Source organism: Diceros bicornis, chromosome 41, assembly GCF_020826845.1.
Source record: "Diceros bicornis minor isolate mBicDic1 chromosome 41, mDicBic1.mat.cur, whole genome shotgun sequence".
NCBI classification, from domain to species: Eukaryota; Metazoa; Chordata; class Mammalia; order Perissodactyla; family Rhinocerotidae; genus Diceros; species Diceros bicornis.
Genome location: NC_080780.1, coordinates 3,893,842 through 3,915,584, shown reverse-complemented (window position 1 = coordinate 3,915,584; position 21,743 = coordinate 3,893,842). Strand labels below are relative to the sequence as shown.

Genomic DNA, 21,743 nt, shown 5'->3' with positions numbered 1-21,743 from the left:
CTAACATGTATTCTTTTGTGGCTTGGTTTCCTCAACATTGTAAGATCCTTCCTTCTGCCTCTGAGACTGCTGTAGCTGCTGTGCTCGATCACAGCTGACCGCCCTCCAGTGTGTGAATGGACTGCAACGTCGCTATTCTGTTGTGGGTGGACGCTGGGTTTTCGGTTTATTCTTTTTTTTCTTTTTATCTCACCCTGCCCTCTCTGCCTTTTTACCATTATGCTGCAAACTCTAAGGAAAGGGAAGGAGATTCTTTCACTCTCTCTTTTTCCCCTAAACGGAGACTGGACTAGAACATCAGCAGGTCACTCACACGGCACAGATTCTAAACTCGTGTTTGGAGAACAAAATGACAGTCACCTGCCTCACTTGTGTCCACGCGCAGTACCAAATCCTTAGATGAAACCCTTGCTCACAGCTCCCTGGAGAAGATCCCCTTGGGGTTGCGGCTTGAAGAACGTGAGATTTGGTTGTCAAGGGGCTTGGCCTCAGGCATGTCTGAGGGGTTTCCAGGAAACATAGATGGTCCATTTGGCCAAGGTAGGGTCGTGTGAATGGAGGAGGGGGGTAGGGTGAGGTTGGGAAGGAACACATGATGCAGAGCACAGACCCCAAATCTGTGGATATTGGCATTGTCTCCAGGTGAAGGAGGAAAAGGCTTTGTGTAGAACAGGTGTTAACAGGTAAGCTTTGAAAGGTAGGATCCCAGACCGCCCAGAATTCCAGCATGAGAAGCTCCACCAAACCCTCGACTCACTTTTGAGTGGAAAATAGGGGTTTTTGTCTTTGAAGAGCTGCTTAGGGCCTGATTGTGGAGGATCGAAGGCATCGGCCTTATTTGGAAACATGCTGAATGATGATGAAAGCAGAAGGACGTCTCAGGACGGAGCGTCTGTGGTGTGGAGTCAGGAGTGGATGTGGGCGAGCAAGAATGAGTACATGGCAGCTGCTGCCGGGCTCCTCGGTTTTAGTGGGAGGTTTTAAAGCAAGGCCAAAAAATTTGTTTCCGCGTGCATTATCTTTTGGGAAATACAGATGGTGGTATATACCTCTTCTGACCTCCAGGCATGCGTCCCGCCTCTCAGGCCGACTTGGACTCAATCTTAAGACGAAAGTAACAAAATAGAGGATATTAGAGTAGCAGGCTTCAGGAAATCCAATGTTGCTGGCATCCCCTGTGTGAAATCTTATCTGGCTACCGTGTCTTCACCCGGCCCCTGGATTTGGCATTTGGATTTCACAGGAAAGAGCCCAGTGGGTCAACACCCCCTCTGGTACCCTGGAGATGGGGCTGCCACAATGTGCAGAATGCTGTTCTCCAGGTCCCAAGCGGCTGGGTTTCCCGCTGAGTCACCCCTCACCACTGGCATCCAGACCACACTCTGTCTCCCTTCAGTTTGGAAGGCATGGCTCATTTTCCTCCCACAACTGAATGGCAAAATGTACTTTGTCCAGTTTTATTCAATACAGCCTTTTATGGAATCTGATTGTTCCTTTTCTGCTAGCTGTACTGCCCCTGCGAGATGCTGACACTAATATTGTTGATATTTGTCATTGTTGTTCATAAACATCATTGGGGAGTCTGCTATGGACAAGGTGTGGGGACCAAACCCAACTCCAGCAGGTCCTGCCGTCAAGCGGTTTCCAAAATCAGAAACATTGGAAGTTACGGCAGACACGTTCCCATGGAGGGGGCTGCAGGAAGCCACAGGAGGCAGGACAAAAATATAGCACTGTGTCAATGCCTGCGGGACTCATCAGCACACAGCAGTAACTTCTTTTCTTCTGTTTGTTACTTGTACTTTTCGACCATAAGATGGTTTGCCATTCAGTGGTTTTTCGTGATGCACCTTCCCCTTGGATTGATGGGCTGGCAGGAACACAAGTGTTCTGTGTAGTGGCAGTGTCATAGAAGGCTGCCTGTATGCAGCTCAGGGCTTCCTTTCTGAGGGGTCTGTGTACCTGGCTCCTGGCTAAGCCTCACCCGGAGGACTGGCATCCTGGCAGCTCTTTTCAGAGATTGGTTCTTGGGCATCATGTTGTGTCTGGGTTTTCCTAATCTCTCCCCTTGGAGGGGAAGGAGCTGCAGATCCATGTTCCTCTTTCTTAGCCACAGACTCATTCCCTTCCCTGGGAAGTCTTGCAGAATGGTCGAGGCTGTCTCCCGAGGACCCCTCCACCCCAGGCATGGTCACTGTAGGGGCTCTGGCAGTCTGTCCTGCAGCTCAGCTCCCTTTCCCAGGGTGGGTCCTTGGCAGCCCACCCACTGCAGTGGCCAGACTCCTGCACAGAGGGGCTTTCTCCAGGGCAGCGCCTCCCTTCAACTGCAATTCTGCCCTCCCCCCATCCTCCCATGCTCTCATTTTTTTAATTCTCTTTTCTTTCTTTTAAATCTCTTACCAGCTGGAGATTTGGCCAATGAACTTGTTCGGCATTTCTTGATTGAGTGTACCCCAAAGGGAGTGCGGTTGAAAGGGTGCTCAAATGAACCGTATTTCGGTAAGTGACTGGGAGCTGGCGCTCCGGGTTCCAAACACGTGGTGTGAGGATTTCCTCTGCTCGCTGCCCTCTGTTGGGGCCATCACTCTGGGGTTCTTCACGCATAGCTTTTACTTTTCGTTTCCGATTCTGAGATCCTTCTCACCTGAATTATCGTCTCTAAAATACACTAAATGTGAGATAGTTCTTAAAAGCTTTCTCAGAGCCATGCAAATGAAAGGCACAGTGTGGGACTGGAAATGCACATGTCAACACGGCACCATCCTGGCAGTGGGCACACAGCGTGGGCTGGTTGGAGCCTGAGTGTGGCCTCATCCTGCAGGCGGAAGAGGAGCCCAGCGCTTCCCAGCGCTGCGTCCTTCCTCCCCTGTGGGATGAGAGCCTTCCCAACCTCACAGACATGTCGGAAAGACTCTGTGAGCTCCCCAGGCTGAGCACGTGCAGACTGAAGCATTGCATTATCGTAGCCTTTTAGAGGCACCTCACAGAGACCACATGGGGGGAAAAGTTGGTGCTGTCTCAGATTTGGCAAACGGTGTGATTTATTCTTTATAAATTGGTAATGCTGTGTCCTTGTTAAGAATCGTCTGCAATTCCCTTTACCTATCCCTTTGCTGTTTTGCTGAACTTCTTGCTTCGTTGAAGTTTTGCACAAAGTCCTGCAATAATGGAGCATGTTAGTTGGTAAAACTATCAGGGCTTACCCTTTGCAGCAGCTTCCTTTCAGCAGATAAATTGGCTGAGCGACATGGTATTTAGGGCCGTGTTAACTCTTGTTTGCTTTCATCCATTTTGCAGGGAGCTTGACAGCTCTGGTGTGTCAGCATTCCATCACGCCCTTGGCCTTGCCCTGCAAGCTGCTCATTCCCGACAGAGGTATGCTGTCCAGTCCTCGGTGCCGCTCTGTCTCTCTGTAGGATCTCCTGCAGTGTGTTGGGCACACTGGTGTCAGGGATCCATAAAGATTATTGAGAAAAATCAGACCTGAGTTCTTTTTCTTTCCTGTACTCTGTGGGTAAACCTTAAAGAAGGTTGACTGGTTTACCTGAGTCAAGGAAAGAAGAGGAGTCCCTCTGCACCCGCAGCCCCCAGTTCTGTCTTTATATCATTGGCCTGTGAAAGGTTTCCAGGGAGCTAAGATTCTTAGCTCAAAAGTGTAAAATGCCTGGACCAAGACACCTTCCAGGTCATGTACATTTAATTTTTATGATTCTACAGAATCAGCAAAACGTTGATACTGTTGAGGTTAGGTGCTGGGTGAACTGTTCTCTTTACCTTTATGTTTGTTTGAAAATATCCATAATAAGAGAAAATAACACCCATCGCATAACAGTGTGATTTGACTATGTGACCCGGTTTCCCCAATGATCATTCATATAAATTAATTCAGAGTCAGAGAGACATTTTGCAGGACCACGTTATCTCAACTTTTGCTCAGAATTTGGTGATAGTTTCTCTGGGCTGGACTGTTGTCACAGACCAATCGTGTCACCGTCTGGGAATTCAGTCATGAGTGTCTGACGTTGTCATGAAGATTCTTTGTTGGCAAAGCGGATTCATTGGTGCGTTTTCTTGCTCCTTCCTGCAGATCCATTGGAGGAAATTGCAGAAAGTTCTCCCCAAACTGCAGCCAACTCAGCGGCCGAGCTGCTGAAGCAGGGGGCAGGTCAGTCACCGGCCACACTTCCCACACCTCCTAGTTATGGCAGAAGCGGGAGTCAGAGGCACAACTTCCTCTCTCAACTTTGGTCTCCGGTTTCCTTTCCTTGCTGTGTATTTGCAGGAGGTTTCCTTTTATAGAAAGCTGCCCGGGGCTGGGTGGGGCACCAAGTGTCAGCCACAGACCAGGACTCCAAAGGCTGGAAATATCCCTCTGAGTTGAACAAGACCAGATTCAGGGGAACAAATGTCAAGTCCTCTGTTTAGTTTGGGGGAAATGTAGTAAGACAGGATGTGGGTGACCTGCCCTGCCGGCTATACCTGTAAAAGTGTTCTGGAGGTATGACTGAACAAGTCACTGGAAATGAGCCGGTGGTTTGACCCACTCTGTTGGCAGCCCTGGTGTCACAGGCAGGCACTGAGCTCTCTAAGGCACTGTTTTTTTTTTTTTATTAATAGACTTTATTTCTTAGAGCAGTTATAGGTTCACATCAAAATTGAGGGGAAGGTACAGAGATTTCCCATATAACCCCTGCCCCACACGTGCACAGCCTCCCCCACTATCAACATCCACCATCAGTGTGGTACATTTGTCACAATTGATGAACCTACCTTGACACATCATAGTTACCCAAAATCTATGGTTTACATTATTAGGGTTCACTCTTGGTGTCGTACATTCTGTTGGTTTGGACAAATGTATGATGACATGTATCCACGATTATAGTATCATACAGAGTAATTTCACTGCCCTAAAAATCCTCTGTGCTCTGCCATTCATCCCAACCCCCCACTGGCAACTGTTGATCTTTTTACTGTCTGCATAGTTTTGCCTCTTCCAGAACGTTAGAGAGTTGGAATCACACAGTATGCAGCCTTTTCAGGTTGGCTCCTTTCACTTACTGATATGCATTTAAGGCTCCTGCATGTCTTCTCATGGTTTAATAGTTCATTTCTTTTTGGTGCTGAATAATATTCCGTTATCTGGATGTACTACAGTTTGTGCATCCACTCACCTGCTGAAGCGCGTGTCGGCTGCTTCCAAGCTGTGGAAATTATGAATAAAGCTGTGCAGATTTTTGTGTGGACATAAATTTCCAACTCCTTTGGGTAAATACCAAGGAGCGTGATTGCTGGATCATATGGTAAGAGGATGTTTAGCTTTGTAAGAAACTGCCAAACTGCCTTCCAAAGTGGCTGTTACCATTTTGCGTTCCCACCAGCCGTGAAGGCGAGTTCCTGTTTCTCCACGTCCTCATTGGCATTTGGTGTTGTCAGTGTTCTGGACTTTGAACATCCTAATGGCATGTAGTGGTGTCTCATTGCTGTTTTAATGTGCGTTTCCCTGATGACATATGATGTGGAGCATCTCTTCGTAGGCTTATTTGCCATCTATAGTTCTTCCTTCGTGAGATGTCTGTTAAGGTCTTTGGCCCAGTTTTTAACTGAGTTTTTTGTTTTCTTAGTGTTGAGTGTTAAGAATTCTTTGGCGAGTGTCTCTCGTAGAGCAGAAATTTTTCATTTTAAATTTAGTTTTGAAATCCAGTTTATCAATTGTTTCTTTCATGGATCATGCCTTTTGCGTTGTATCTCAAAAGTTATCACTAAACCCAAGGTCATCTAGATTTTCTCCTATATTATCTTCTAGGAGTTTTATAGTTTTTTGTCTTACATTTGTTATCCATTTTGCGTTAATTTTTGTGAAGAGTGTAAGGTCTGTCTAGATTCACTTTTTTTTTCTTTTTTGAGGAAGATTGGCCCTGAGCTAACATCTGTTGCCAATCTTCCTCTTTTTCTTTTTTCTCCCCAAAGCCCCAGTACATAGTTGTATATCCTAGTTATAGGTCCTTCTAGTTCTTCTATGTGGGATGCTGCCTCAGCACGGCTTGATGAGCAGTGAGTAGGTCCCTGCCCAGGATCCGAACTGGTGAACCCCAGGCTGCTGAAGCAGAGTGTGCAAACTTAACTGCTATGCCACCAGGCTGGCCCCCTAGATTCACTTTTTTTTTGTTTGTTTTTGTGAGGAAGATTAGCCCTGAGCTAACATCCAGTGCCAATCCTCCTCTCTTTTGCTGAGGAAGACTGGTCCTGGGCTAACATCTGTGCCCATCTTCCTCTACTTTATGTGGGACACTACCACAGCATGGCTTGACAAGCGGTGATTTGGTGCGCGCTTGGATCTGAACCTGCAGATCCTGGGCTGCCGAAGCAGAGCGTGTGCACTTAACTGCTGTGCCACTGGGCCGGCCCCCTAGATTCACTTTTTTATATGTGGATGTCCAGTTGTTCCAGCACCATTTGTTGAAGAGATCATCTTTGCTCCATTTTATCGCCTGTGCTCCCTTGTCAAAGACCAATTGCCTGTATTTATGGAGGACCTATTTCTGGGCTCTCTCCCCTGTTCCGTCGATCTATTTGTCTCTTCTTTCACCAATACAACACTGTCTTGATTACCGTAGCTTTATAGTAAGTTTTGAAATTGGGCAATCAGTCCTCCAGCTTTGTTTTTCTCCTTCAGTTTTGTGTTGGCTATTCTGGGTCTTTTGCCTCTCCATATAAACTTTAGAATTAGCTTGTTGCTATCCATAAAATAACTTGCTGGGATTGCATTGAATCTAGAGATCAAATGGGGAAGAACTGACATCTTGACAATATTGAGTCTTCTTGTCCGTGAACATGGAATGTCTCTCCATTTATTTAGTTCTTTGATATTTTTCATCAGAGTTTTGTAGTTTTCCTCATACATATCTTGTACATATTTTATTAGAGTTATACCTAGGTATTTCGTTTTTGGGGGTGCTAATGTAAATGGTGTTGTGTTTTTGATTTCAGATTCTACTTGTTCTCTGCTAGTATTTAGGAAAGTGACTGACTTTTGACTGTTAAACTTGTGTCCTGCGACCTTGCTATAAAAACTTACTAGTTTTAGGCCACGTCACTTTTGCAGGATTAGATGCTATCCTAGTGGCCCCAGTTTAAGAGGGTTATGGACAAGCCAGAGACCACAGGGCTCTTGTGTGTCTGCAGCTATGAGGGAGGGCCACAGCTAGAGAGGATGATAGGGCCTCCTGACTTCAAAACCCTGAATTTCCCCCATTGGAGATCTTTCATACAAGGTAGATATTTACTCTCAGAAATGTTTGAATGGGAATTTCTGAGTCTGGGGGAGGATTGGACAGAAGTACCTCCATCTGTACCTCATATCTATAGACTACTTTATAGTTGTGACTCCATGCTGGAGGTATATGCAATGTAGAGGTATTTTCTTGTAACTTCCTCTGTACAGTCTGCATTATTCTGTGCAGTTTTTCTCTGTAAAACTACACATCCCTGTGCCTATTACCCAGCTAATGTGAAACCTCTCTGGTTTCAAAAGGAACGTTTTGGTGTTGAACTCTCTTTAGACCTTCCATGAAGGATCAGTTATCTGTGGCCAGAACAAAGGTGACAGGAGTTTGCACAAGTATGCTAGAACTTGAAGCTCCAAATGGAGAGTGTGGCTACGTCAGTCCTGCGTTCAAGTCCAGGCTCCAACACTCAGGATTTTGACCTCTGGCAAATCACTTAGCCATGCAGACCTCAACATAGTAATAATAACCTTTCCCCCACACAGATGAATAGGACGTTGAAAAACGCCTTGGGAACTAACCTGGTCACGTAAGCTGTTGTATTCCTGCCACTCCACTTGTGTGTAGAAACACTTTCCCTGGCCCAAGAGGAATGGCTTCTCCTGTGCAATGGCCTCATCCTTCCCCTGTGTGGGCCCATTTTTAAGGGCTGTTCCTGGGTGACAGTCCTCACATCAGAGATAAGCTCACCGCCCCCAAATTGTTTTAGGCGGTCCCTGGAGCCCATGAGGGTTCATAGCCTCCTCATGTCAAAGCAGTGACCTTTCAGGTTTCTCTTTAAGCTTCATTGTTAGCTAACCTTTTTCCAATAAATGTCGAATTAATGGATCAGTGAATTACTTGATTATAATAAGGTACCTAAATAGCCCTTATTCTTAGATGTTAAAGGTTTTTATTCTATTCTGGCTTATCATTTTTAAGTACTCTTTATCATCTTTCTAAACAATATATGGCCGTATCAAGTAACTCTGAATGTTTTGTTTGGAGGGGTGGGCCTTCCTGGGGACAGGACTTCCGTCAGAACCTGGAGCCCGTCCGAGTCGGGCGTTTACATATGAGGGTTAAATTATGACTGCGTTGACCTTATATCTTTATAAAATCTCTTGTTTCTAAAACACATCAAGAGGTTTACTTTCTGTCCAGCTGCCCTCATGGCTGAGCAGGCGAGGACTCGAGTCAGGACTCAGAAATGCAGCTGGAAGAGTGAGGGCGCTGCGAGAGCGCCCCGGCGCATCTTCCCGGGGTCGCAGACCGTTGGAACAAGTGCAGACATTGGGGCGGAAGGCGGTCGGACTGTCCCATCTCTGATCTCCTCAGGGACATTCAGGGGGGTTTTTTCGTAAACTAATTTCCTGCGTTGCCCTGATTCACTTAGCGGCCCAGGCTCCTGGACTCACAGCAGCTCTTCGCGATTCTCTGGTCCCGTTTCCTCGTCGGAGAGCTGAGGGAGCCCAGACTCAGGACCGTGCCGGAGTCGGCTGGCTCGCCACGAGGGGCATAGACTTTTCGTTCTCTTCAGTTTAATCCTTTTCATTTGATACCCAGGCCGTTATGGGTCATTCCAGTCTCTGAAACAACTTCTGTTTCTGTTTTCAGCCCTGTTCTTAATGAATTCTTGTTGAAGCAGCGGAATGCAGTATAATTCTGAAAAGAATGCCTTTTTTCCAGACTTCTGGCAGATTTTCCATACATGTTAGGGTTGTGTTTTTAACTTGCCCTATTGTAAAGTATACTTTCTCTATTAAAGTACTATGTGTTCTTCAAGTTAAAAGAAGAAAGATAGGTAAAAGAAAGGGAGAAATGAATGACTCAGAGACCTCTTACCACGTGCAGCCCTGGATGTTCCTCCTTTTCTCACTCTGCCTAAGAAGTTCACCCACGGTTTTTGCAAACACGGCGTTGGTCTCATTTTGAATGGCTGTATAAAGGCCGGCCCATCGTGTGATTCAACTCCTTACAGCTCCGGCTCCTCCTTTAGCTTCTTTCTAAGTTCTCAATAGTACAAGCGATGCCTGGAAGGCTGCCTTTCGGCGTTCCTTCTTTTGTCTGATTTCTGGAGTGTTGCCTTAGGACAGATTCCCAGAAGTGGTAGGTCGGGGTGAGGACATGTGGACGGACCGTAGACTCTTGCTCCTCGCTGTGGGTTTGGCGGGCGCTTTCCTGGTCAGTGTCGCACTAGGCACCGCAGCTCCTCAGCCGCACCCCGGCGTGAGCGCTTGTCGGGGGAATTGGGTGGTCTCGGGCCAGGCCCAGTGGGGCAAGCACAGCAGTGACCCTGTGGGCCCACCTGTCCTCTACCAGAGAGAGCAGGGGCTCCGGGGACTGGCGTGTGCTTTGTGGGTGGCAGCACTCCTTCTCTGCTCTGAGGAGTGGGAACATAGCTCTGCACTGGGAGAGATGTCCCCAGGCGCCAGGCTCCCGCTGCTCCTTATCAAAAGGCCATTTGTGATGCTGCAGGGAAGCAGGGGTCTGGGTCGTGGCAGCCTGCGGTTAAATGTGCCCCCGATCCAGTTGGGGCCCATTTTGTGGGATTTCATTGTAGTTAGATCAAAATTTTCTTTTTTTTCTCTTTTGTAACTGAATGACTGGCATTACAGTCATACTAATGGAATCAAAGACAGAATATTCACCCTCCTGAAATCAACCAGTCTTAACTTTTCCAGGCACCCTTCCAGCTCCTGTTCATATGCACACATGCTTTTTATTTTATAGTTCTAATCATAGCACAGACACAGTTTTTATTCTGCTTTTCCCATTAACCTCTAACGGTTTTCACGTTGCTGTACAGTTTTCATAATTACTATTTTCTGGTTGCTTGGTATGTCATTGAGGGGCTAATTTAACCATTCCCCTATTTTTGGACATAATTTGTTTCCAACTTTTCCCGCTATGATGAGTATGTGGCTCAAATATCTTCACCTCTAGGTTAGTGGTCTTACAGGGAGATATTTTCTTTCTCAACCCTCTCAGAAGTGGGACCTCGAGGTTACCGAGTGTGGGCATTTCTTCTGATCCTCCTGATAAATATTGCCAAAGTATCATCCAGAATGGCTGTCCTGTTGACGCCACCATTTCGTTTAAAAGCACATCTTTCATCAGAGCTTTGGAGGCATTGAGCATTGGGCAATTGCAATATTAAGGACTTTTACCACCTTGCTCTGTTTCTCAAGGTGACAAAAGTAAATCCCTCAAGTTCAGACAGGAGCTGAAGTGCAGGTCAACCACCAGCCCGGCAGTTCTGCTCAGAGTGTCTTCTCCCCGGCACCGTCAGATGAGGACAGTGCGAGCCAGCTGGAAGGAGCGGGGGTGTGGAGAAGGGCAGTGTTGGCCATGGAAACTCAGCCATTCAGGGAGGGTATCTCCGACTTCTACCTGCCTCTCAGTGTCTCCCTGGGCAAAAATGTGTAGATGTGACAATGAGCTTCTAAAAGATGCCTCTGCTGTCAGGGCAGTCAGTGGGGCTGTCAGCAGGCATTATCTATGGCTGAGGAAAATCTCACGCAACTTAAATACCTCACAGTAAAATTAGTGACTCATCCTTGGGAATGTTATATGGAATTTCTTACTGAGTGCGTGTCCTCTGCCCAGTGCCTGGTTGGCATGTTTCTTTTTTTTCCTTTTTTTTTTTTTTCCTGTGAGGAAGATCTGCCTGAGCCAACATCTGCTAATCCTCCTCTTTTTTGCTGAGGAAGACTGGCCCTGGGCTAACATCTATGCCCATGTTCCTCCACTTTATATGGGACGCCGCCACAGCATGGCCTGACAAGTGGTGCATCTGTGCGCACCTGGGATCTGAACTGGCGAACCCCGGGCCGCCGCAGTGGAGCACGCACACTTAACTGCTTGCGCCACCGGGCTGGCCCCTGGCATGTTTCTTAATGTCTTTCGGCCTCAATTTTCTCGTCTCTAAATTGGGAATGATAGTAGAGTCTTCCTCATAGGACTGTGGTGTGGATTTTGTGAGAGAATCTCTGTAAAATGTTTAGCTGAGACCTGACACAGAGGAAGTGTCATAATGAGCAGCGTTAGGTGAAGCTCCGCGAAATGAAAACAACTGTGTTTGGGGTAGAAACTTCTTTTTAGATTTTGCTTAATGCCCTCTAATAATTATGGGGATGAATTATCAAGCTCTTCTTCCTGAGAGAAAAAGTGAATTGTTGAGTAAACTTGGTAGGAGAAAGTTGGTATCTCAGGTGAGACTCCTTGCTGAGCACTGTTGTTAGAGGAAGGGGGGCAGCACCTTTCAGTCTTTCTCCTGTGAGTGCTGGAAGCTCTTGCAGTGACACTTCCTCCAGAAAACACCATCACTCCTCTTTGGGGCTGCTTGCTTCTTGGGAGGTTTTCCGGTATTGGCTGCCTTTCCTTGAGCCTTGGCCTTTACGGTTGGGGCTCTTCTGGTGAATCCAGTGATTCTATGGAGCTTTTCCCTGCTGTGGTCACTGAGGGCCCCCCCGGACCCGCCCTAACGCTCACCACCCAGGACAAAGGAGGAGCTTCATTCCTCTGATGCAAACCCCAGGTCTTGCTGTCCTTCCCCATCACACTTACTCTGTGCTCACTGCAGCAGAGGTTTCTGAATCCTCAGAGTTTCCCAAACTCTAAAAACTGGCTGTGAATTGTAGCATCTGCCGTGGAGAGAATGGATGGCCAGCAGCTCATAAGCAGCCTCGCATCTTACGTAGGGACGGCCTACGTTTTTTCCGTTCCCCATCTGCATGAGTGCCTGGGCAGTGCACTTGCCAGCAGGCATGGCTCCTGCTCCGTGTCAGGAGGCGGAGTGGAGGCGGAGCTGCTCCATGGCCATGCCTCCCGGAGACTCCCCCAGAGGAAAGCAGCACCAGTGGGGTCACAGCACTCATCTGATTGCTCGGGTCCCAGGGAGGCATTTTCTTTTCTGTCTAGTGAGGCCTTTCAACATGGAGTTAAGATGCCCCAGACACTCACATGCAGAGACGGGCATCCTACGGGGGGGCACAAGAGTGGCTCTGTTCCTGGAAAGGACACGCTCGGGGTGGTGGGCCAGGCGAGGCCAGGGCTCCACTTTAGGCCAAGTCCGAGTGTCTCATGGGTCACCCCAGGAGGGCCCGTGTCAGCTTCGGCTTGGTCTGCAGGGATCCAGGCTCAAAGGGCCATTGGGCTGTTTACAGAGCCCTGTTCACACCCAACTGTTTGCTTCCCCCAAGAGGAGGTGGCTGACAACAAGCCCCCAGCCCCTTGGCAGCGTGAGGAGCAGGGGTGGGACATGGACAGGACAGGCTGTCCCAGCTCTTTCACGGACTGTGTTCTGAATTGGCCGCCAATTGTTCATTCTCAGCAGCTCTTTCTGGATGCCCACCACTTTCAGAACTCTGAGCAGGGTGGTTATTTGGTGTTCAAGACCTCATGCTCCCCTCTTGGACATTTCTTTAGCTACACTTGTGGTTGGGCTCTTATCCCTCCCAGACCCACACTGAGGCTGAGAAGGTACCTCCAGCCCCACCTGGGGACGCCAGGTGTGAGTAATGCTGCAGGAGTGAAAGCTCATCCCAGGGCTAGTGGGAGGGGCAACCTGTTTATGCTCCTATCGGCCTTGGGACAAGTGTGTCTCTGGGTCACTCACTCTCCACGCCTTTTGAATTAGGGGCAAAGGGCGTTTGCCTTAAATGCATGTGGCACAAGCCACACGTGCGAGTCATTCATTATCCCCAGGGCCACTGCTGGCGACTGCCCACGTGTCTGACAGAGGCATTAACAAGCTGCTTCCCCTTGGTGTCTTGCAGCCTGCAATGTGTGGTACCTGAACTCTGTGGAGATGGAGTCCCTCACCGGCCACCAAGCTGTGCAGAAGGCCCTGAGCATCACCCTGGTCCAGGAGCCACCTCCGTTGTCCACAGTCGTGCACTTCAAGGTGTCGGCCCAGGGCATCACCCTGACGGACAATCAGAGGAAGTGAGTGTGCCCAGGCGGCCAGGGCTGCGGGCAGGGGTGGGGCTTCTGTCACACCTGGGGGTTAGACCTCTGCCAGCTCTGCTCATCACCCGGACTGTGCTCCTGGGCGGGTTAGTGGTCATCAGGCAAAAGTAGTCAGTAGCCCAACATCCATCCAGGGTTTTCTCTGTCACCAAATGTGTCCCAGGAGCCACGTATAAGCTATTAATATTTGGTCCAAATGCTTTTTTCTTAGGAGTCAGTAAAAAAAAAAAAAATATATATATATGTATATATATATACATACGTATGTGTGTATATATATATATATATATATATTTAGGCCTTTGATTATCACACACACACACACATCTAATTTTCAAATGCAAAAATCTTTTAAGTCTTTTCTGTAAAAATGCTTGGAGACTGTGATAGAATCCACTCACTTTTGCTTCAGTATTATTACTTCTGTGTGGTCATCCCATTTCAGATGAGAGTGTGACCTTGATAGATATTATTTCAGTATCTAAATAATATTAATTATTATATAATAGTCATAAGAATAATGTTAATATATATCTAGATATTATGTAATATTATAATATTAAATGTTATCTAGGTAATATTTGAATATCTAGATAATAGATAATATTTTAGTTTCAAGTGACTTTTGTCAGCTGTCACTGAGTCGGTTCTACTTGGGCAGATGTTCTGATGGGAACATTTTTGGAGCCGTGGCCTGAGCAAGGAGCAGTGTCAGGTGCACAGACAGAGCAGTGTCAGGTGCACAGACAGAGCAGTGGCAGGCGTGTTCCTCCCGCCACAGGGTCAAAGGCATTTCGGATGCAGTTATTATTTGTTAGTTATGGAAACAGCCTGGTGTGATTGATAAGGGAGCTAGGTCATCAACCCTAAAAACAGAGCGATGGCAGGAGTTTCAAGGGGCTGCTGCCATTCCCCTCATGTCAGCCATGGGGGCAGAGCTCAGACCAGGTGTGCCCAGCACCCCAAAGCCTCTCCTGCCTGCCCCGGGGTTGGTCCCGAGTGTGGGAAGGTCTCTGAACCAGAGCCTTCTGGCCCACTGCTCAGGATGAAGCAGGTTGGGGGGTTTCACTCATAACCCTTCGCCAGTAAGAAAAGGCGTGGGGCTGGGACGTGGGCTCTGCTGCTCAGATGCCATCCCCTTGCCCCTGCCTCTTACCAGTGGGGTGACCATGGGCAAGTCCTTCACCTTGTAACGCTCAGTTTCCTCACCTTTCAAACTGCACTGAAGTAACGGTCTCAGGAATTTAGTGATTTGAATGAAATAACGCGGCAGGTGCCCTGCACGGCGGAGGGGTGGACCCCGGGTCGGGGCGGGAAGTGCGCCTTTCTCCTTCACAGCATCTGTTCGCTCTTGGCAGCTCCACGCTTTCTCTGTATCTCATTTCGCTGTGTCCTTATAGACCTGAGGGTGGGCTGTGTCCACAGCATTCAGGGTCTGTTCTATTGCAAGAGACAGAATCCAGGTGCGGACTGGCTGGTGCTGACAGAGGGGGCCCTGTCCTCCCTGGCAACCAGCATCAACAGGCAGCAGGGAGGGCGCTGCCCCTCAAGGGTCCCCCGACCGAAAGATGCCCAGGCTCTGCCGGAGCCTTTCCCATGTGCTGGCCTCTCTCTCCTTCTCCCGGTGAGCTTTCTCCCTGCACCAGGAGTGAAGCCGCCTGCGTCTGGGGACACCACCACCCTCCCCAGGAGGAGGAGGGACCGGCCCCATGTGGCGCGGGGCACGGGGCCTCGTGGCCGTGTGGACCTGGGCGGGCAGTGCTCAAATGAGTGGGGAGGGCTGGCAGGTGAAACAAAGGACGCCGTGACCTGAGCCGGGGGCAGGACAGAGGGCTCCTCTGGTGGTTCCACCGTGACCCTGCTGGCCCAGCCTTGGCAGCACTTCCCAGTGGGTTAGTGTGCACAGCATTTGGCAGCTCACGGTGTGCTGTCGGATTCATTACAGCGTCTGATGTGGACTCCTGTCCTGGAGAGGGTGGGCCGCTGCAGGTGCCCTGCCCACAGGCGAGCAAGGGAAGGCTGGAGATGGTTGGCGGTTCCCGGGACGATGGCAGGAAGGTCAGGCGTCACTCACCATCCTCCTCTCTCGGTCAGCCTCCTCAGTCTGATTCAGGTGGCTGGCCGTCTCACGACTTCACTGCGCAGTGCTTCCCTTCACCCCGCAGCTCGCTTCTGTCTGAGGGCGACTTTCCCCAGAACCGCTCTGCCCAGCTTCACGTGTCTGTCGACTTCTAGCGAGCAGACGTTCTCCTCTTCTCTCCAGACGACTAGTAAAAGCATAGAATAGGCTTCTGCCCTGAATCTCCTCACCCAGTGCCTCATGGAGACCCTAAAACCCCAATAACAGGGTCGTCCCCCTGTGTCCTTCCTGACAGGCTCTTCTTCCGGAGGCACTACCCTGTGAGCAGCGTGATCTTCTGTGCGTTGGATCCACAAGACAGGAAGTAAGAAATGTGTATTTTTATTAAGAAATGCATATAATTCCTTTTCCTCTGTAAGTTAATTTAAAAAATAACATAATTATTCTCTTTTTTCCTTTCATTTGCAAGGTGGATCACAGATGGCCCTAGCTCAAGGTAAGTTGCCAGCATGTCTCGGTCACACTGCAAAGGTGAATTCTGTTCCAGACTTCCGAAGAGGGTCCTTGCAAGGAAATGACTAAATCATGCCAGTGGGTTGGGTTTTGCTTTAAACAACAATGAAAGTGTTCTCCTCATGTAGAAAGGGCCCGCAGAGGGTTAGCTTTTCTGCTTTCTCTTCTCTGAATGTGAACTCTTGACCTTTGATCCTTAAAGTATGGTATAAATAGCGTGAAGCAGACTGCACCATTCTGGCCATTTAGGAGTGGGTGTGGACAGCAGTGACATTGAGGTCAGAGTGTTAGAAGGAGGGCCTGTCGGTGTGTGAGAGCAGGAATGAACAAGCGTTCGGTGTTTTCCAGGCGCAGGGAACACAGTTTCATCCTGCCCTCCCTCTGTGGCAGGCCAGGCGTGGGGTGGGGGCAGGGTGGCTTCAGAACCCTCCAGAGCTGTCTGCAGTCCCACAGGGTGACCTCCTCTGTGTAACCTAAATTTGAGAACCGCAAATGTCGGATCACTGGTGTCCTGTCCTAGGATTCCTATATCAAATTACTCATTTGTCTTGAGATCTGATAAAGTGCCCGGAGGCCTCCCTAGTCCCAGGTGGGGGCATGCCCCCACTGCCCCGGCCTCTGGCACGCAGGGCTGACCGCCCTCCTGGCTGCCTGGAATGTGCGACCCCCTTGGGGTTACTGAGTGCCATCGGCCAAATCCCTCCCATGGTGTGGAAACCACTAAGCTTAGACAAAAAATTCCTTCATTTTTCTAAGAAGGAGAAGAAAGACTTCTGCCAGGGATTTGGATATGGACAATGGTAGTTATTGTGTTAAGTTCGGGGCTCATGAAAGTCTCTTCAGATAAAGGCTTCAATTCTTCTAAGAAAAATAATTAGACACACTGTTCTCTTAAGCAGTTTCCTTAACTGCAATAGTTTGTAACTCAGGCGCACGAGGCTGAGAAGGGAGCCCCTGGTGTATTTTCACTCCCCCAGACCCAGTGGGTGAGAGTGTCGACATCTGGGAAGGGCTAGCTGCATCCTGCACCGTCCCGGGACCCAGAGCTGGGGTGTGAGTGCCCCTGCAGGCTCTGCACTCCCGTCTGTTCTGACTGCGTGAGGTGGAGCTGGGGTGCTCACCCTAATGCACTGAGGACCCCGGCCCTCCCCTCAGAGACTCGGATCCGTACGCCGGGAGCGGGGCTCAGGAGTCTGCACTGACAAGCATCTAGAGGATTCGGGGCAGGCAGGGAGGGGGGGCTTTGGTTCAGGGCCCAGACCACTCCCGTGCTGCCCCCTCCGGTTCCTCACCTGCAGAGTAGGAGCAGCAGCATTCTCCCTGCAGGGTTGTGAAGGGGGAGAAGGTGTGGACAGGGGTCTGGCAGGGTGCTTGGCCCCTGGCAGCTTTCAGATAAGTGGCGGGCTGAGGTGGCGGTGGTGGGAGGAAGCCGAGGTTTGCACCCACACTCGGGCCTTGCAGGAGGGAGTGCTGGCCTCTAACCTCAGGTCTCCCTTTGCAGAGTCTTTGGATTTGTGGCCCGGAAACAAGGCAGTGCCACAGACAACGTGTGCCACCTGTTTGCGGAGCATGACCCTGAGCAGCCCGCCAGTGCCATCGTCAACTTTGTGTCAAAGGTCATGATCGGCTCTCCTAAGAAGGTCTGAGCCCCTCACAGCCCAGAGACTCCTGGGGGCTGGAGCCGCCCTCACTGTGTAGCCAACTGTGACCCTGACATTCCCAGCCCAGGAGGGGAAGGGGCTCCTCCGACTTCATAAACACGAGCACAAACAGGCCCACCGTTACCAGCCTTTCCGGAAAGAAACCGCTCCCCGACACATTTCTGTCGCCGAGCGCTCTCTGAGTGGAAGAGGGCAGCACCGGGTGTGCCCACCCAGGCTCCGTGCTGAAGGGACCATGTGGGGAAACGTGGGGTCCCCGTGTTCCTTGCACACTGGCGTTTGTGGGAAGGAGGGGTGCCCAGCCCGCTCTGCTGTGGCCCCGAAAGACCAGCTGCACCTCACCAACGCCATCACCATCACAGAGGGCTCCTGTCCAGCCAACACCCCAGAGGGAAGCCTCTGCCCTCTCATGGTGAAGATGCTGATGAACTTGAGAGCGGATGCATGTTTGAGGAAGGTTCATGCAGGTCAGGCTCTTCCGGGACACTGGGGTCATGAATGTCATGAATGAGGGGACAACGTGATGGGCTGTGAGGAAGAGAGAGGTCACTCGGTTACTCGGGGAGGACTCCGTGATGCCAAAGAGCCTCACCCCGGCGTGGTGACGGCTCCAGCCTCCCGCTCGCCCTCTGGGTCTGCGTGGTGTGCTGGGCCATGAGAGGAGAAAGTAAGAAGACAGAAGTAAAACGCCATTTCCATATAATTTATATTTTACTTATGCCAAATTATTTATGATAACAATTTGCCATTGCTGTATCCACTGGTCCAAATGCTGCAGCTGCCAGGCTGGAGTTTTAGGAGGAGCATCCGTCCCGTGTCAGGTAGAGGGTGCACATCGCTTGTCAGCCATGCTGTGGACCGTCTCCACGTGCGGCTACCAAAAGGTGGTTTTTCTTCAAGCAGCCTACCCCAACACTTGACTATCGATATGTCATTTCCAGGCTGGTGGATGATATCCTTTCTGGGGAGGAAGGTTCAGGAAAGGTGGGACACACTTAGGTGTAGACTTAGCCCTCCTCTGCCTTGCTGTTCTCGGTCATCTTAGGGCCTGGTAGAGATGCCCAGAGAACTGCTGACCTCTGGGAGCTCTCTTCCGTCTCGTCTGTGTCTTTTGGCTCCTTTTGGCATCCTGTGTGTTTCTGACATCCTGAGCATGGAGAGAAAGATGAGAATGAACCTCAGTCCTTACAGGCTCTTTTTGAAGGCTGCTTTTCTGCACCACCTTAGCCACCAAATCGTGTGTGCCGTTTACGCTGGCATGAGTATTGCAGTGCCGTGGTCTGTCTGCCTGAATCCACCCGTGGTCAGAGTTTTGGGAGAAGTGGATGGTCCTGCAAATCCCCCGGAGTGAGAAATGGAGCTGGCAGCATCATGATAAAGTCCTGGTCTCCTTCCCCATAACCCGGGGCGCTCTGTGGGCTCTCCATCCACCGTGAACGGCCCGTTCTGCTCTGCTTTCCAAGTCAGGCACCAACTCTTCCATCACCCAGGAATCTCTGGCAACATTCACCATGCTGGAGTTTGGAAACGTGCTTTGTGAATTCTCTGTTCTGAAATGGGGCAGAGACAGACTCAGCGATGAGCAGAATTGGAATTGCCGAATCACAGTGGGCATTGTGAGAGTGTGTGTGTGCGTGCGTGTGTGTGTGTGTGTGTAAAAGTAGGTGAATGAGTCCACTGTTTAGCTCCTATTGATGCACCAAAAGCAAGTGCCTCATTTCTGTGCCAAATGTTTGCCTTGGTCTTCACAGACCTTCTTTCCTGACACGTGTTGGCGTGGCTGTTAAAGAGAATGTGCTGGCATCTCCCCAGGCCCTGAGGTCTTGGTCCTCGGCGGAGGCATCTAGCATTTCCGTTTTTCATTCACTGCAGGAATCTGGCCAAGGGGAGTGAGGTTTGTGCTGTCCCCAAGAGGTGCCTCATCCCGAGATGGCTTATACCCAAGTTTGACCGAGAGACCACAGGCCAGACCCCTTATCCTTCTGATGAAGGAAGAGAGGGCTTGTTTAGAAATCAGAGCAAGAGAGGAGTGTGGGCTTGAGAAGCGTGAGCTGTCGGAATCACAGACATCAGGGCCTCCCACGGCAGTCCTCGTCCAGAGCGTTTGAGAAGCCGCGCACATTTGCTTTTTACCTGACTTTTAGTCTCAGTGGTCAAGGGCATCGGAAGTTTGCTCCAAGCAGATGGCTCCCTCTGAGGAACCAAAGGAAGCCAATACCCCGGTTTCTGACGAGCTGGTACGACAGGTCTCTTCACGTGTTACATGTGTGGTAAACAGAACAAGATGAGTCCGTGAACTTTGTGCTTGGACTGTGGGCGAGCCCCACCGCCAGCGCCGGCTCATGGGCACACGGGGAAAAGGAACCTTTTCCAGGCATCTGGCCTCTGGGACACCAGCGGGCACAGGGGTGCTGTCCTGGGGAGTTCATAAGAACAGCACCCCCAGGTGTCGCAGCCGGGGTCCTATTAACCTGCTCATTAACCGTATGCTGTATTCCTCCAGTGTTAACCTATAACCGTGTTAAGTCACACTGCATTAAGGGTCTCCGTGTGTATCCTCAGCATCAAAGACCTCGTCATGTCTCCTTCTCTGCCTTACTATTAGTGGATATTTTTACTTTTCTTATATTGTAAAGAACATATCCAGTATGTAAATGAATGTCCTATAAATCCTTTGTATAGTCATTTTCTCTGCTCTTTAAATATCATCTCTATTCAGAGTATAATAAAATTATAAACTTGGTAAGCCTCAGTGAGGCACGTGTTTGTTTGCTGTGTTGGATGGAAGTGCCTCCAAGGTTGTGTGCAGGTGTCTATGCGTGTGTGTGTATGTGTGTACGTGTGTGTATGCGTGTCTATCTGTGAGTGCCTGTGTGTGTTTATTTGGGAGTTTGAAGGGCACTGTTTATGGATCAGTGGATTCAGTTATAAATTCTTGTACGTTTTGCCTTCAGGAATATATTTTAACATTTCTGCCTAGAAACTTTTGAAAAATTGTATTCAGAGGTTTTAAGAATTTAATTATAATGTGTGGCACTGATCGTAGTTCCTGATAGATTTTGATGTTTGGCCCCTAATGGAACTTTCCAGGTATCTACCGAGTTGGGCACTGAATATGAATATGAATATGAAAAGTCAGGCGGGTTCACCTTTTTCCTCAACAAATGCTGCTGGCAGGCCCAGCGCCACCCTTCTGGCTCTCCTGGGCTGGTGGGGTTTGTCCCCACAACCAGGTGGGGGTCCATGGTGCTGGCTTTCTGCTCTCTTGGGTCGGGGCCCCTCTACCGGTTGACCTCCCTCCTGAGTTAGGTGATGGGGATACAGGAGCACACTGCCCTCATTTCCTCTGTGTCCTGAAGCCCAGAGCAGCTCTGTCACAGCAGGACACAGGGCGGCTTGCTGGACGCACCTCGGCACATGTCTGTGTCACACCCAGGCCCCAGGGGGTGGACGGTCAGTGGGCCACACAGGGCCCCACCTTCCTCTCCCACTGCAGGCTCTGCACAGACATGGTTACCATCGTCATCAGGCTCAGGGCTGCAGTGTGGCCATTCGTGTAGCTTGACTCCCACGACCGCTTCCTCTCAAAGTCAGGAAAGAGGCAGTACTTGGGCCCATTTTGGTCGTGGACAGGTAGTAAAGATTTCACTTAGGGCTGGCCCCGTGGCGTAGTGGTTAAGTGCGCGCACTCCGCTCCTGGCGGCCTGGGTCCAGATCCCGGGCACGCACCGATGCACCGCTTGTCAGGCCACGCTGTGGCGGCATCCCATATAAAGTAGAGGAAGATGGGCACGGGTGTTAGCCCAGGGCCAGTGTTCCTCAGCAAAAAGAGGAGGATTGGCATTGTTAGCTCAGAGCTGATCTTCCCCACAAAAAAAAAAAAAAAAAAGATTTCACATAGTAGTTCCCCTCCCCGCTCAACACAGAATTTTCTCCCCACCCTGTGAGCCTATGCAGGCTTCCGCTTTCCCGTCCAGTGAGTGGCTAAGGAGGCGTACTTCACCTGCCCGTGTGGGGAAGGTGGACTGCACTGTCCCAGCATTGGTGCCAAGGGTGGAAGGGAGAGCAGGTGGAGGTGGGTTGTCTTGTCCTACAGGAGGTTCCTGCTGGGCCCTTGAAACCCTTGCCCAGCATCACAGCAGGGAGTAAGGTGGGCAGGGAGCCCACCCCACAGCCCTTTCATTACAGTGCACTTGCCAAGAACACGGTCTGGGTTTGTGGCGATGGCCCCAAGCTGTCCAGAGGGCTGTT

General features: G+C 50.0%; 1 protein-coding gene across 6 annotated transcripts in view; it reads left to right on the top strand.

The window, feature by feature from the left end:
- Positions 1-17,988, top strand: part of TNS3 (tensin 3) — a 252,434-nt gene extending 234,446 nt beyond the window's left edge. For all 6 annotated transcript variants that reach the window (XM_058534774.1, XM_058534773.1, XM_058534772.1 and 3 more), the window contains 7 exons: positions 2,404-2,499; positions 3,298-3,375; positions 4,088-4,165; positions 13,046-13,214; positions 15,614-15,682; positions 15,788-15,814; positions 17,333-17,988. In XM_058534774.1, coding sequence (XP_058390757.1) covers positions 2,404-2,499; positions 3,298-3,375; positions 4,088-4,165; positions 13,046-13,214; positions 15,614-15,682; positions 15,788-15,814; positions 17,333-17,477 — 662 coding nt within the window. In that variant the 3' untranslated portion in view covers positions 17,478-17,988. The remainder of the gene's footprint in view (positions 1-2,403; positions 2,500-3,297; positions 3,376-4,087; positions 4,166-13,045; positions 13,215-15,613; positions 15,683-15,787; positions 15,815-17,332) is intronic.
- The last annotated feature ends 3,755 nt before the right edge of the window (positions 17,989-21,743 follow it).